This window comes from Perca flavescens, chromosome 11 (genome assembly GCF_004354835.1).
Source record: "Perca flavescens isolate YP-PL-M2 chromosome 11, PFLA_1.0, whole genome shotgun sequence".
Taxonomy (NCBI): Eukaryota; Metazoa; Chordata; class Actinopteri; order Perciformes; family Percidae; genus Perca; species Perca flavescens.
This window is the reverse complement of record NC_041341.1, coordinates 23,063,540-23,079,774: the sequence shown is the minus strand read 5'-3', so window position 1 is coordinate 23,079,774 and position 16,235 is coordinate 23,063,540. Positions and strand designations below refer to the sequence as shown.

Genomic DNA, 16,235 nt, shown 5'->3' with positions numbered 1-16,235 from the left:
ATTATTCACAACCTCAAATGAATTGTTATACCTGTCATGGAAAAGGCCTTTTCAAACATTGTGCTTTAACATAATCAGTTTGAAGAGCATATAGGTAAGACATTTGTGCCAAAGCCTTTGGCAACACACTCAGCTATACAAACACACGCACACACACACACACACACACACACACACACACACACACACACACACACACACACACACACACACACACACAGGAATCAAATTCACTGTAGCTTTGCATATACTTTTGGAAAATACAGTTTGGACAAGTGCTCGACCTGACAGTAGAGGCAAAGGCAGCGACACACACAAACACATATGCTCACGCAGCAGAGTGCACACATAAAAGACTGCCATAGAGTTGGAAGAACAGTTATAAATACCATCCATTAAACTGAGGGATCCTTCACTTCTCCACTCACAGCCTGGAGGAGAGACACATCAGGATGTCAATGAAACACTCCTGCTAACTTTTTCCGTGTGAAATGTGAACGTGTTAATGTGATAGAGAAATCTACCAGCAGCCAAACGTAGGTGAGAGTAGGCTTATAAAGCGCTAAGACACAGACTGTTGTTGTGGTACCATAACAACAAAGACAGGATTTCTTGCTATTTAAGCTATTTTGTCATTTTTTAATGACTTGTGTGCGAAAACTTGCATAAGCAGCGTGGGTTTGAAACATCTTGAACACTAAACAGCGAAACAGAAGGGACAAAAATGACACTGTTTACATCTTTTTAAAACTCCCTTCCCTTTTATGTGTCAGCAAGGTAGGCTGGTTAATCATTTACTGTATTAGCGGTGAAAACCCAGACAACGCACACATTCCTAATGACAGATGATGGATGGCAGGAAGGTAATAGCTCTGCTGAAGCCGTGTTCCAGTTTTCTGGCTGCTAGCTTATTAAATACATTGGACATTGATTTAAAGGAGCATTTCAGCTCTGATTTTGAATGAATGAATGAATGAATGAATGAAGATGGAAGGGTGACAGGAACACATTAGTGGTTCTTTTAGGGACTGCTCATTTATGGCATCGATGATTGTCATCTATTGCAACTCTATGAAGACAATAAGACTTGGTGCGTACACTGTAAAGACAGATATTGTAATGCATGAAACAAGTTCACTTACTACCAGAAAAAAACCCAGCTCATTTCATTTATATTTTATGCATCGTAATGACACATCCTCTTGGTTTGATTTCACTAGTTACCCATCTCTACACTGCACTGCATCCAATTGTCAATATCTGTGATGGCCCATCTGGAAACTGCATACTTGACTGTGCTGTTTGAAAGATTTATGATGTTTTGGTGGCTGTTATATTTATGCACTGATTCACTAACAACATGACAAGAACTGAATCACCTCTGATAATGTGGTTTAAAACTCTGACTCAAAGAAGAATTTTCTTTTGCCTTTTTAGTAATCAAGTGAATCAATTCCTGTATAAATCATTATAAAATAATGTGCTTTTATTAGTGTCAATGACATATTAAGCATCAAGGAAGAAACATAGTGTTTTTTGGGGGGTTGGAGAGCTGCAGTGTTACTATGGCAACACAAGAGGGTCAGTCAGCAGCTTGTGCCAGTCTGAAGGCAGACTGAAGAGACAGAGGGACAGTCAGCAGGGGAGAAAGGGAGGTTACTGTGTGTGTGTGTGTGTGTGTGTGTGTGTGTGTGTGTGTGTGTGTGTGTGTGTGTGTGTGTGTGTGTGTGTGTGTGTGTGTGTGTGTGTGTGTAAAAAAAAAACTCACCATCTGCAGTCTCCATGACGCTGGTGTGGTGGATGTAGCCCCGGGAAACGCCTCGCACCGAGGCCACCTGGGGCCGCTCCGCATGAAGCGAGGAGCGTTCCGACAGCCCCGTCACATCGGGGGGCGCTGAGTGGTTATCTGTGATGAGTGGGGCGTCGGGGGTTAAAAGGTCAAACGCCAGGCCTACTTTGGGCTATCGTTACTAAATGAAAATCAACTTCATGAGCCCGCAGACAAACTGATCTGTTATTTTGATAATCGATTAATCGGTTTGAGTCATTTTTTTATAAAAGAAAAGCTTCCAGCTTCTAATATGTGAATATTTTCTAGTTTATTTATTCCTCTATGACAGTAAACTGAATAACTTTGAGTTGTGGACAAAACAAGACATTTGAGTTTTTCATCTTGGGCTTTGAAAAACATTTTTCACTATTTCCTGACATTTTATAACCAAACAATTAATTGAGAAAATAATTTGACAGATTAATCCACAACAAAAATAATAGTTAGTTGCTCCCCTAATTGAGAGGTTAAAAGTCTTTTTGTCATTTGCAAGTGAAGAGTGTTCAACTGCAGAATAGTTTTATAGTAGGATTTCACGTTTTACCTGCATTTTTAACTACCTGCCATGATAATGAATTAATGGTTTCTATTCAGCATATACATTCCCCTCAGTGAGTAACATTGCATTATATTACGATGTGTTTCTGATATTCATTGGCAAAATATTAGAAACACCTCTCAATATAATGTTCAACACCACTGCAAACTATAACCTCAATAATAAACGTAGTTTAAACAATACCAATCTGACAGTGTCAATCAAAACTGAACATTATTATCTTTGTAAAAGTAGAATTTATGGCTGGGTTGTTGTATTGGATTGCATTAGATTTAACAGGTGTACTTGATAAAGTAAGAGGGAGTATAGGTGCTTTGGTACGGTGTGATGGGAACTGGGTTTAAATTGTAAACCTAATAACACCAAAGTGCTATCATGGTAACACAGTGTTGATGGAACCAAAACAAACTGCTGTAGCCTAAATTATGGTTATAGAGAACTGAGGGCTGATGTTCCCCTCTAAAGAACCTAATAACTTATACATGTACTGTATTAACTTAATATAACATGTGCACAGAACAAATGTGGTTTTATGTGTGATAGCATAGCCTACTAGTCATTTGTCTTTTGGTGAAGTGAATGACAGACAGAACCAGAGTTTGAGGGGGTCAAGGAACGAGGAAGGAAGGATAATATAAGACATTTATTTACAACTCCATTCAGCACCAGTCACTGCTGCTATTTTATGACAGCAACCTTGAGGGGAGACAGGCTGGACAGACATCCGACAGCACCATCCTAATAGGATATCGTTCTACCAGCAGACACACACACACACACACACACACACACACACACACACACACACAAGCAAGACACCATCTCACTTTGCTGCTGCGTGAGAGACGGATAGAGCTGAATCCACTGAATCTCATTGACTAGCTTGTGACACTCAAATGGCAACGTGGAACGAGTAGCTTTGGCGGGGAAGTGGCTGTGAGCCCTTTTACATGACTGAATGACAGGGAGATGGCAGACGGAGGCGATTAATTAGAGAGACGTGAATTAAAACTCTGTTGCTGGTTTCCTTTGTCTTGCTTCATCAAGTGCTTTTGTGTATCTGGAGGGAGATAAGTCTTCGGCAGTCGCAGATGTGTAAGACACCACTGTCTGCTATTGAGCTACTGTGGAATGGAAAAAGTAAAATAATCTGTTTTGACAGACTGTGATTTATGTTTATATTTAGATGAGGCTTGTTAAAGGACTGCATGAAGGCAATAAAACCTTTTTTGTAAAGGTTTTTTTGGGGGTCATTTTAGGCCTTTATTTGACGGGACAGCTGAAGACTGGAAAGGTGAGAGAGACGGGGATGACATGCAGCAAAGGGCCACGGGTCGGACTCGAATCCGGGACGCTGTGGTAAAGACTGAGCCTTAGTGCATGGGGGGGCGCATGCTCAACCAGGTGAGCTAGCAGTGCGCCCCAAAGGCATACAAACTTAAATAAGGATTCTTCAACAAGCACACTTCAACAGTGAGAACACTAAGAATAAAATAATTTAAAACATCTAATACTGTTTCCTCACTTGGCATGAAAACGTTATATTATTCTAGTTCTCCAATACCTTCCTAGTTCAGCTAACTCAGGGGATGAGGGCGCTGCATCAATTAAAAGGGAACAAGAACATACAGATCGACCAGCCGTAATGTGATGCCAAATGAGTGAGACTGCGTGTGTCACTGACCTAGCTGGGTGTGTGCCATAAGGTCGGCCAGTGCGGTAGCTGCGGCGTTGGCGTTGAGGGCTGCGTGGGCAGTGGTGTTGGTGGTGGTGACAGATCTCCCTCCCGGGTGGGATGAAGTGGATGACGCGGAGGATGAGGTGGACGAACCCTGGATGACACGGTTAAACCAGTGCTCAACGGCTAGGTGGCCGTGGCCCTGGTAGGGCGTGGAGGTGGCCAGACGTCCCTGCCGGCGCAGCGAGCCCTCGTCTTCCGACGCTGAGGAGGTGTCTGTTTGACAGGTCAAGACAGGGCAGCGTCACAACAGTGGGCAAAGACATGGGACGGAGGAGTTAGATGATGATATGCTGATATTATATATTGGACTTATGCATTCTGTACTGGAGAGAGTACATTTAAGCTTGTAGGACAGCCAGATGATTTCAATGGACATGATAGTTGTTAAACTGAGGGATGCTTGTTGTTAAATGTCTTATTGGTTCACTGGTAGAGTATGAATTTGATATTTGATTGCCTATAAAAGTAACCATACAAACACAAAGTATAACGTTGCCCACTGAACCTATATGTGTACTATATGAAAGATAAAGTATGACTTTGACAACATATAATATAGAAAAGTAAAGTACTGTACACAAGGGGTTGTAGTGAGGTGCTGATCAGTGGAAGTAGTAAAAAAGTGTCAAACAAGCAGGCCTTCTTCAAGGCTTGAGGGCCGAAACGTCATCTGAGTAAAAGAGAAATGCGCTCGAAGCCAGAGCGCGCATCAGTATTTTTCCTATTTTCAAGACTTCGACAACAGACAGACCAGAGTTTTTCATATTTGTAGATGACAAGAATGTCAAAAACAAGAGTTTGTGTTTTTACACACTGAAAATAGACTTGAATTAACTTAATCAAAAGGAATACAACTAACAAAGGCAGCTTTTTAAGAGACGTATTTATGGTACAAACTATACAAAGTCATATTTTTACAATAGCTATAACTAGGCAGTTATAAGAACTTATAAATTGTATGTATGTTGAATTACAGTCCTCAAAAATATGGATGTTAAAAGAATAAAGTGACAAAAAAATGTCATGTGTTTTTGAGTCGGGGCATTTACATATCACCTAACTGATACTGATACTGCTGAAGCTGCTTGAATGTGTTACCTCAAAAAAATTCATTCATTCACAAACTGAAATAGCCTGACCAAATGTCCTATAAAATGTCGGTATAAGACTTTGCTAAGTGTAGTTTACAGTTGAGTTATAATGCCTTGGTCTCAAACAGAGTCACTGATGATTTTACTGTCTCTCCCTTGAGGCAGCTGTGAGCAGTTGGTCTCAGCAAAAATAGCCCAAACAGGAACAACTTTCAAAGCAAGGCAAGGATCATTCAAAATGAACCCATTTCACTTCATCTGCCAAGCTCCCAGAAATGTTTGTTCTTTCGACAGGATCACTGAAGTACACATGCACAAGATGAGGCCAGTCTGGGATTTGTATGCTGCAATGAAAAGGCTATACGGGCTTAGACATTACCCACTTGAGAAAATGAACGGTTTTCAAAATCACCAAGAAAGATCACACTTCCCCACATTCATCATTAACGAAGAAAACAGCAACAACCCAAAGTAAAAAACTCATTCACACTCAAAATATTAAACTAAAGGCACTGAACATACAAAACAAAGCCTAAAGCGTGATTTATGCTTCTGCGTTAAATCTACGCCGTGGCTACATACGTAGGTACGTGGAGAAACGGACCCTACACCGGACCCTATGCCGTAGCCTGACACACACCTCTCGAAAAATGTAAATATATGTTGCGGCGCCGCTCGTCGCGGCGACGCATGTCGCTTGGCTGTGGACTGGTAGCATTGCATTTCCCCTACTCATTTCCTGGTTCTCCTTCTCCATAAACAACATGCAATCAAAGAGAGGGTTAACTTTTCCTGCTTCAGATTCCCACCGTGGTCAGTCTCACTATGACTCTAGAGTCGGTACTCGCTCCGAAGCTAATCACCGTCATTCTCACACTCACACTACCACACACTCCCCACACACACACACACACACACACACACACACACACACACACACACACACACACACACACACACACACACGCCGGCCCTGCTATTCTCTTAAAGAGATCGACGCACACACCACAAGTATAAACATCAGGCCACTTACGTAGGCAGAGAGGTGAAGCATGTGTGTTTGATCAGCACATGTGCGATGTTCTCTAAACTAATAAGCCTTCATGCCATTCATCAGCTTCCTAACCACTCACAGAATGTATTTACAAGTCCATCAATTGAGAAACTGTTAAAATCATGGTTACCTTCCTCAGGCTTTCTCATTGCCTTGCAGAGGCCTGGAGGAGGTTTGATTATAATAAGCAAGAATTTAATGTATCTACAACCAGCGGACTTAAGGGGGTTATCTCGCATTTAGGATTCTGTTTGTTATTCCTTTGCCTCTCTTCAATCTCTCTCCCAATCGCAGTAACCTTGACACAGTTGCAGAGAGGAAGATAGAAAGAGGGGGTCAGAGAACAAATGCAAAGTAGAAATAGAGAGGTGGAAAAAAAGGCGAAGGAAACTGAAAAAGACTTTTAGTCACAGATAAACAGACAAAAACAAGATCAGATAGCAAAGAGTGAGTCAGATAAAGACAGGCAGTGATGGAGGATTTGGAGGTAGGGAGGGATATAAAAGAGAAAAAAACGTAAGCAGAGACTGATCTCAGTTGTTCTTGTACACTAATGAAATACTGTGTTCAAGCGAACAAAGTCAGGTATATTAATAAAGCTATATCCCAGCAGTTAAATGCTTGAGTTTGATTTTCCTGACTTGTTTCTATAGAAAATAAATTCCATCCCATTGGCTGAAGCAACATCGTAATGGTTGGTGACAATCTATACTGACAATGTACAAATGGCATCCTACATGCTAACATGCTTACAATGACAATGTTAACATGCTGATGTTTAGCACTTACATAATTCATGGTCATGATAACATTAGCTAATTCGCACTAAACACAGCTGAGGCTGATGGGAATGTCATTTGGTATTTGGTTCTAAACCAAATAGCTGGACAAATAGAAAGTCTGACCTGACAATGACAGTAGCTGAAAAGTCAGGGGATCACAAAAGTGATCATAATTCATGAGAGGGACATGAATGTCTGAACCAAATGTAATGGCAATCCATCCAATAATTGTTCATTTCAGTAAAGAGTACAAATTGGGTAGTGCTAGAGGAGGAGTCAGGAGATCACCAAATACAGTAGGCGTCACTCCACTAAATCCACCACCGTAGTGGCTTTATGGCTCATGATAAACTTTTGCTAATGCAATCTCATGAAGTATACCATCTAAAATCAAATGTCAGCTGAAATGTTTAAATAAGTAACACAACCATGCCACTGTGTGCACTGCACACCAACACCAGTAGATCACTCAGACTGACTGAAAACAACCATGAAGAGGCCCCCCTCCTTCTCCTGTTCAAACCCCAATGTCTGAGCTCTTAATCCGTTTACTCGCTCCACCGCTGTGTCCTCTCTCTTTACCCAAGACATGAGGCTCTAAGGCCCCCCACCAATTAACTCTTAGACACCAATGATAAAGCCACTGCAGTGTTTGAGAGACTGGCAAGTTTTTTGTCATTAAATCTTGCTCAGATATCTTACCGACCAATTAAAGATTGAAAAATAAATACTTTCTTTGGGAATCTTTGGGCAAAACTAACAATACAAAAAGGGCTTTTTGGGCCTTGAAACTCAGACCAGAAAAGAAAGCTGCAGAATGAAGTAAAATGACTTGAAATGAACTGGCCCACACAATACAAACTGTCGTAAAAGCAGACGATAGGTCAACATTTTGAGACTATGTTAAAAATCTGATTATGCATCTATTACGCAACTCATGTGGGAAGGTCTGCCAGGGAACAGAACAATGACAACTGAGCCCTTTATAGTCACAAAGAATGGACACATTCATCAAACTGCATATTTCTTTCCAGTAGCAAATGCTTGGAAACATCATCTTCCACCACTGGACACAACAGAGTGTCAGCATCCTACACTCCAATGCTCATGGGAGCAAATGTAAACAACCCAGTGTGAGCATAAACCTAGGCTTTGTGCACACAGGATGAACCCTGCCCCTGGCGAACAGTGGCTTTAAAAGAACAGAGGTCTCACCTGGCGGGGTGCATGCCTCAACAGAAGATTGAACTAACACAGATCGTCTCTTGGAGGGCATTGGCATCTTCCTTTCCTTGTACTTTGCCAAAGCTGCTTGGACGGCTTCTGTGTGCAAATCTAAGAGAACACATCAACACAGTTAAGCTACAGCATAAAAGAAAAGCACCAGGCATTCAAAACTCTCAGGCAGTATGGAGACATGATTACCAGATCTGAAGCGTTCATCCCGGGTGTTGGCCGCCCGGGATTTGTTGTGTTTGGAACCTGGAAGAACAGCTTGGGAGGAGGCCTGGATTCTGTTGTCAATTTGCAGTGAAGGATCTACACCTGTAAGGAAACATGTCCAAAGCAAGGACAGGACAATTCATAACAGGACATAAACAAAAGCTATAACTTCCTCTAATGCTCAAAAGCAGAAATATCACTTTTAGAAATATGTGCATATACACTCTTTGCAGTGATGTGCCTTGGACATAGAGCAACACTTCTGAATATTGCTCGACTAGATCAAGTATCCACAAGCTTAATGGTAATCCCTACTTAGGCTGCTTTCTTCTAATACAGTAGCTTGGAGTTGAGAAACTCTTCCCTTAAATTAATCCAGCCTCTCTCGCAGCTTTCCAGCTGCCTTCCAGCTTTCCAAGGGAAGCAAATGCAAATTACACAGACGTAATAGAAAGGAGGTGATTAAGCACCATGAATGTCAAACAGACAACATCTTCTAACTAGAGCGTTCTAAAATTACCAAACACTCAAACTCTCTGTGCTCTGCGTGACGTAGGCAGTGATTCATCCTTTTGCTTATGCAATTCTCATTTGAGCCTCATTAAGTAACTAGTGGTTAACATCAGAGCGGAAACCCAAGACTACTGCCTGAAGGAAGGTCGCGGCTCAAGCTTTGTCTTCTACCATTGGCTTCAATTCTGTTCATGCTCTCATACTGATGTATGAAGTATGTAGGATGTATGCATACTTCAAATACATCAAAGAATGTAAAACATGAGTTTGAATCTTATTTTACTGTACATCACAAGTTTGATCCAGATGAACTTCCTAACCCATTAATTAGTCTGCATATTTAAGATCTAAATGCACACATAAATATGTACTGTCAATATGTAATATGAACACACTAAATAAAGAAATTCATCTCCCACAACTTGCTTGTATTTCCATGTTGAGTAATGAAAGGCCTTAGCAGTTATTTTAGGCAGAGCTGAGGGACAACTTCACACACAATGGAACAGGAAGCTGTCAAAGGAAGCGCATCTGTACTATAACTCAAAAATACATCCAGCAGCTGTATAAGGTAGATTTCCCAGACAGTGGGACAATAAAGTTGAAAAGGATGCTTGACAAACAATACCAACCAGTGCCACGTTTCCACAGCCTCCTGCCGGTTTTCGCCTGTACTTTGATTTATTTGGTGTCTAGTTTCTGATACCTAAACACTGAATGTTTTATACTTACAGATATACATCAAAGCAACAGCACAATAAATAACTAAATGCATGCCATTTTTGTGTAAGTAAAGTAATGGAGCCCCTGTGGAGGTGACAAACACTAACTTGAAACAGCATAAGCTGCAGAGGAGTTATATAGGGAACACAGCCTGTCTTTTCTTCCATTTCTTCCAATGAAACCTCCAAACTGGCTGCTAAAATATGCAGTGACAGAGACATTAACCCCTGCAATTTCTCATATGCAAACCTACTGTAGCCAACTGAGTTTATTGGAACTCTCAATCAAGCCAGTGGTACCACTAGCACAAAACCCACCTCTGCAGACTTGATATTTGCATATTTGTTGTTGTTGTTTGATGCATACTACTTTTGGAGGCTTCCTTCCCCAAGGGAAGGGTTTTGAATGACTACAAAATCATTAAAAAAAAGTAAAAAAAGTATACCTGTGGGTGTCAGCAGTTACATTTCAACACATTCAACCTGATCACACAGTATACAGTACTTATCATTAACATCTTACCAGTCCAGCTATATTAATGCACTTTAGTCAAAGCTGCCTATCATTGCCTATCAGCAATTGACAGTTTTGTTTAAAAATAATAAAAACGATAAAGGGCAGAATTATTGTAGAAGAGTTTCTATATTATAGCTAACTGAGTGGCCTAAAGTGAATAGAGACTTAGTTAAACTAATTGATTATGTTGGATGAATGAAAACTATAGTCCCATTGTGGAATAAAAAGCATCTATGACCAGACTGTGGACAGCTTTGCTGTGATGTTGTAACCTTTGCTGAACCACACAGAGTGTTTGCCTTTGCAAGTATCCCCATTAGAAAACAGCCTTTTGAGGACAGAGTCCTACCAAGCCACATTCAGCCAGTTAGATCTAACCCCTAGCTGGCTGGCCAGTGAGACACTCAGCCAGCCAGCCAGCCAGCCATTAGCCCGCCTGGCTTTTCAGCGGCAGATTAGTAGGGATCAGCGAGCTCCACACTGTCAGCAACTCTCAGACAGCAGCAGCACGCACACACACGCACACACACACACGCACACGCACACACACACACACACACACACACACACACACACACACACACACACACACAGAAATGCTCAGCAACATTCACACACGCTTCAGCTAAATCTATTCAATAACATGAGTTTCAAATATTATACAAGCTTAATTAAGACTGGAGGTAATTTAAGGACACATGATGTATTGAGTCTGACACACACACACACACACACACACACACACACACACACACACACACACACACACACACACACCATCCCCTGACCATGCATATACACATCAATATATGCTGGTCCCTTATATCGCTCTGACAGCCCAGTCACACACCAGCCTTTCCCAGCCTCCCGGAGGAAACAGGTCTGTAAAAACAAGCCAGGACACCAGACCCGGTTGCTGGGAAGAACACACTTCAGAGACACACAGCACTAAGCCAATCAGAGACGTGCTCCATCACAGCAGATGTTGTTATTGGTCCACAGCGAACCCTGATGAATTGGTGGCTGACAACACAGGTGCTGTGTCTCACTTCCTAGAGAACAAATACGCTTAGCTAATGGCATGCATCAAACACACAATTGTACATTTGAATCACACACATAAATAACTGATATAAATTAGTTTGAAAGAATTGGGGATTTAAGCAACTGTATTCATAATCAGAAAATGGAAACTAGACATTTAAAAAATGATCCTTCACTCAAAACACGATTAGGCACACCTGTATTCTCATCAAGGAGGTACAGATATTCCTAAACTTACATACACATGACAACTTTTCCTTAATGTTTGACTTCCCAGTATGGTCAACACAAGCAATGATATACTCAAAGCTCATAGTGAAGCCCAAACACTAAAATATAAAAGGAAATTAAGAAAGGAAAAGGAAATGAATCTACTCTCTCATAGAATTTAACAATCTAGCCTTGCATCCTTACTTTGATGCATGTGGCATAGGTACAGTCCTGAGACAACAGTGAAATATAAGGCAGTAAACCAGCTTATGGAATTTTGCATAGAGCTTAGAAGCTTTCAGTCTATTGGTCTCCTATTTCAACCCTGCAGCTGTTAAACCCTAACCCACGGATTCAATGTGCTGGATGGATGTGTCATTAATTCCCAACACATCCATTCATCCTGCAGGAAGAATATCACCCACTCCAAAGCCCATCCATTTCTGCCCTATATCTATCACTTCTTCACATGTTAGGATCCAGACTGGGTGGATGTAACAATGAATGCCAGAAAGAATTCAGAAATAACGAGGGAAGCAAGAGAAAAGAGAGCAAGAGAAAGACAGAGAATGGAGGAGATTGATCCGCCCAAGCTAAATAACAGGCCTGCTAACTCCAGTGGAAAGCCTTGAGTGAGCGGCCCACAACAGACTTGTTTCCACTGAGGCTTGGTGTTCTTATTGCAGGCCAAACCAAAGACTGCCATGGACCCTGGTTAAAGGACAGAGAAGCATGAAGCATACAGACAGCAACTCCTCTCTGGGATTCACCACAAACCACCTCGACCTTACAGTCTGCCTGAGGCAGCTCAGACTGACTGACTGACTGACTGACTGACTGACTGGGCCTTAAAATACACTGAATTGACATATAAATGTATGAAGCCCCCAACACAGTCAAAAGTCATAGACAATACATCGTGACATACAGCTGGGAAACTTCCCGCCTTGCTATTTTTCTAAGCTAATACCTCTCTTCTCAAACAGAGGATGGCAGGCACAAATATGCTGATTAAATGAACAAAACCTTCCTCTAAATAATGTGCATTCTGTAAGACAAGACATTATGAAAGCAGCCCACAACGCACTCAAAACTATAATGAGACCAAATCTAGACCAGTTATTATTCCAGCAGAGTCACCTAATCTTCACAGTTCCATTACAGTATGTCTTCCTTGCCTTGGTTGGTTAGCATCTATTGTTATATGATATTATTGGCCCCTACACACACTATGATATATGGCTGCTGCAGGGCTGTCGCATTAATAACAGCAGAAAGGGTCACAGAACCACTGTTAAAGAACAATCAAGGACACAGCAGCAGACACACCATATCTAACCAGATGAATTAGGCTAAGTAAAGATGTGTCAAAATCCTCCACAGTATCCTTTATGACAACTTTATGACTGTCAATTATGGCGCTGGTATTAACAAATCCTTAATTTAAAAAATGCAACTTCTGAATTAGTTTTGGCTTTGCTTGTATTCGGTTTGTGTATATATTCCCTCTCTTTTACAAATGTGCTGTATGAAAATGAAGCTACTCCTATAATCATCATTATTAAAATCATAAGATACTTTTTCTCATTCTGTTTGCTCTTGCAAGGACACTATGCTAATTGCTAGGCTAACAGGCAGCCAGAGCAAAGTAAAATCCTGTTCTGGACAGTACATTTCCTGCAGGCCTGTTTGTCTTACCTTGTATCTGTGGGATGTACGGTGCCAACAGCTTGCCTCTTTTCTTCTCATAGCCCTTCTGAGTGATGTCCCCTGTACAGACAGAGACAGAGAAATACAGAGGAACAGACATACAGAGAGAGAAGGGGGGGAGAGAGATGAGTCATTAGCTCAGCCATGCGCTGGTGGTGTGTGTGTGTGTGTGTGTGTGTGTGTGTGTGTGTGGGGGGGGGGGTCAGGATCACATTGCCAGGCTGGTTACACTGGCACCACAGGGCACCAGAGGAGGGTAGCGGTAGCAGATAACCATGTCCCTCTCACACACATACACAGAAAGTGTCATTGCAATTGTTAAATGTGTTTGCCAACAGATACGGAAGTGTGGTGAATTTCCTACTGAACACTTGAATTATAACACCGACATGGCAAGAGGCATTTAAAAGATCATTTGTCTGGTGCGCCTGGAACATTTCCCCTTGCAGTGTTTTTACCAGAAGTACAAATACTGCTGATGTCAGCATGAACTGAATCAGCCTCAGTTGTCTCCCCACACATAATTAAAAGGCAGTCTGTTAAATAAGACCTAGCTGCATGTTATTTTAAAAGCCCTATTTGAAAAGAACGTCAATGTACAAGCTTTTTCAAGCCTGGAATTTAAATAGAGTATATTAAGAAAGAGAAAAATTAGGGCAGATAGAAACAGAGAGATAGGGTGAAGGTATTAGGCAAAGTAATAGCATGGCTCTTTAGATGCAGCAGAGTATATATAGCTTAACTCTGTTAATTGTCTCTAGACTTGGCAAGGTGTAGAGTAGCCCTAGCAAGGATAACCCCATGTCGGTGGTAAGGATGTCGGTTGCGGTCATTTGGATGACCCTTTACAGTCTGATCCTTGCACGTGGGAGACAACCCTAGAGGTGCTGTTTTGCTAACAGAGTAAGGAGTATTCAAGTATAGGCTTTACCGTGTGGTTACTTCATACAGACTATTTCTTGATTGACTTACCAGAAAACATGCTATATTGTCATATATATATATATATTGTTATCGAGATAGAAAATGACCTATATCAGGATAGAAGATTTTGGCCATATCGCCAAGCCCTATTACTGACAAAAGTTAAAAAAATAACATGACTCCCAAGCACCCACCCACTACTTCAGTATTGCTTGCTGATATAAGAGTATGAAGTCACATTGTTATGTCCATATCATAACAATCTGACAAGAAAGAAACAGCAATTCCTGACCTCATGATACCCAACATAAAAATGATCCCAAACAGCACGATAAAGTATACAGAAATTACATTTGGGAAAATGAGAAGACTGGAATTGGATCGGTAACCAACCATCGGCAGATATAATGAGTTGCAATATCAGAATTGGTATTGTAAGAAAAAGTTGGATTGGTCCATCCGTAATCACAGAGTGGATTGCTTCACCCACTTCACAGAGTGTGCAATGTCCTTTTATAGGCGTTTTCCAAGAAGACATAAACCAGCAAAATACAGTATATTTGCATATTTGTGACATAAAAGCTTCTAACAGCTGAACTATGTCACTAAAAATGCCAAAAACTGTTAAAACAAATCCATGTCCACGTGGGACCTGTTCAAAAGACAGAGAAGTAGGTCACTGACTGGAGTGTTTTGGCTGCTTGTGGTTGATTTGGGGATGTGAGATGTCACTGTGTTTCTGCATATCAGACAGAGTGGGCTGAGGCTGATGGGGTGGTGGCTCGCTCTTTCGATGACAAAAGACATTGATTCACTGAGAGAGGGCTGACTGGCAGCATCTCTAGCACACAAACCACAAGAATGTACATAACTATGCTCTTATATATGACTTCTCAAACAAGCTCCAACACCCCCTAAAGATGCCTTGTGGAAAACATGCCAGTCGAACAGCCGGGCTGGAAGGAGTTTCAAAGTCAAACAGCCACTTGACATGACATATGCGTTGTTTTGGCAGGAAGCTAGAAATCCTCACAAAAGTCAACGCGAGATCTCTGTGGCCAGATTTTCCAATAGTTGCTAATACTGGAGTCCAATGAATAGGGAGTACACTGTGTGATTTATATTAATCTCTACAGGCTCTCAGTGGGGGACATTAGGGTGGAGGTCAAGTGAAAAAGCGATAAGTTCAATAGGGCTATCTGAACAGAAGAAATTGACTAAAACCCTCCCATGTCATCCCATTTTTACATCTCGCCATGGGGAATATTCTATTTTACTTGCTCCTTATTGATGTGTTTAACCTGTATTACTGCATACTGTGCACACACTCTGTTTTCTACCTTTCCCTTGCCACACAGTACATCTTATGGCCCTTTATATTGATACTTTTATTTAGTTACGTTACTCTAAATGGTCTTGATTTAGCTTTGCTCCTTAAGCCTCTTGAACACAACAGTGTGGTAGTGTGAAGGCAGGTGTTGTTGGTCACGCTGGTTGTTGCGCTGCCCGCTGGTCCTGAGTCACCAGTAACAGCTGAATGCCTGCACTGTTAAATGTCCAGGAGAGCTGGAGGCTAGCAACAATGCAGCGCTGTCCACAGGCTGAGGCGGCTGACCTGACACTGACTCTTTCTGGTGATAAGTGTCTCTGTTTGTATGTGTGTACATCAGTATATGTTTGTGTGCATGCCTGCATGTCTAAGTGTGCGCACCACAGCAGCCAACCATCCTGACAACCACAACAATAGAGGGCTATTCTGTGCGGCGGCTCCAAATTCTGAGTAGCGGCCTCGGTGGCCAAGCGGCCCCTAGCACACACTGATCCATCAAGTTATGTCTCAGTGAAGCTAATCTGTTCATGTGAGAACAAACAGCATTGTCCTTAAATATGGAGGAATGGACGTAAGCACTCAGTGGTAAGCAATGACCCTTAAAAAGCAAAACAAAAAAGTCTGAGGCACCAAAGGATCACAATATGTATGTGTATGAACCATGTGTAGTGTGTTTGCATATGAATATTTGTGTGTGCATGTGTGTGTCTGCATTTTTATGTATTCACAAACAGATGATCCATTTCCACTCGCTGCTTGAGCTA

At 41.6% G+C, this 16,235-nt stretch overlaps 1 protein-coding gene across 6 annotated transcripts in view; it reads right to left on the bottom strand.

The window, feature by feature from the left end:
* Positions 1-16,235, bottom strand: part of LOC114563767 (disco-interacting protein 2 homolog A) — an 80,610-nt gene that overhangs the window by 20,339 nt on the left and 44,036 nt on the right. For 3 of the 6 annotated variants that reach the window (XM_028590623.1, XM_028590625.1, XM_028590624.1), the window contains exons 2-7: positions 13,206-13,277; positions 8,484-8,603; positions 8,274-8,393; positions 4,075-4,344; positions 1,769-1,906; positions 390-431 (exon numbers count right to left, since the gene is read on the bottom strand). In XM_028590623.1, coding sequence (XP_028446424.1) covers positions 390-431; positions 1,769-1,906; positions 4,075-4,344; positions 8,274-8,393; positions 8,484-8,603; positions 13,206-13,277 — 762 coding nt within the window. The remainder of the gene's footprint in view (positions 1-389; positions 432-1,768; positions 1,907-4,074; positions 4,345-8,273; positions 8,394-8,483; positions 8,604-13,205; positions 13,278-16,235) is intronic. The other 3 variants (XM_028590626.1, XM_028590627.1, XM_028590628.1) reach the window with 2 other exon arrangements.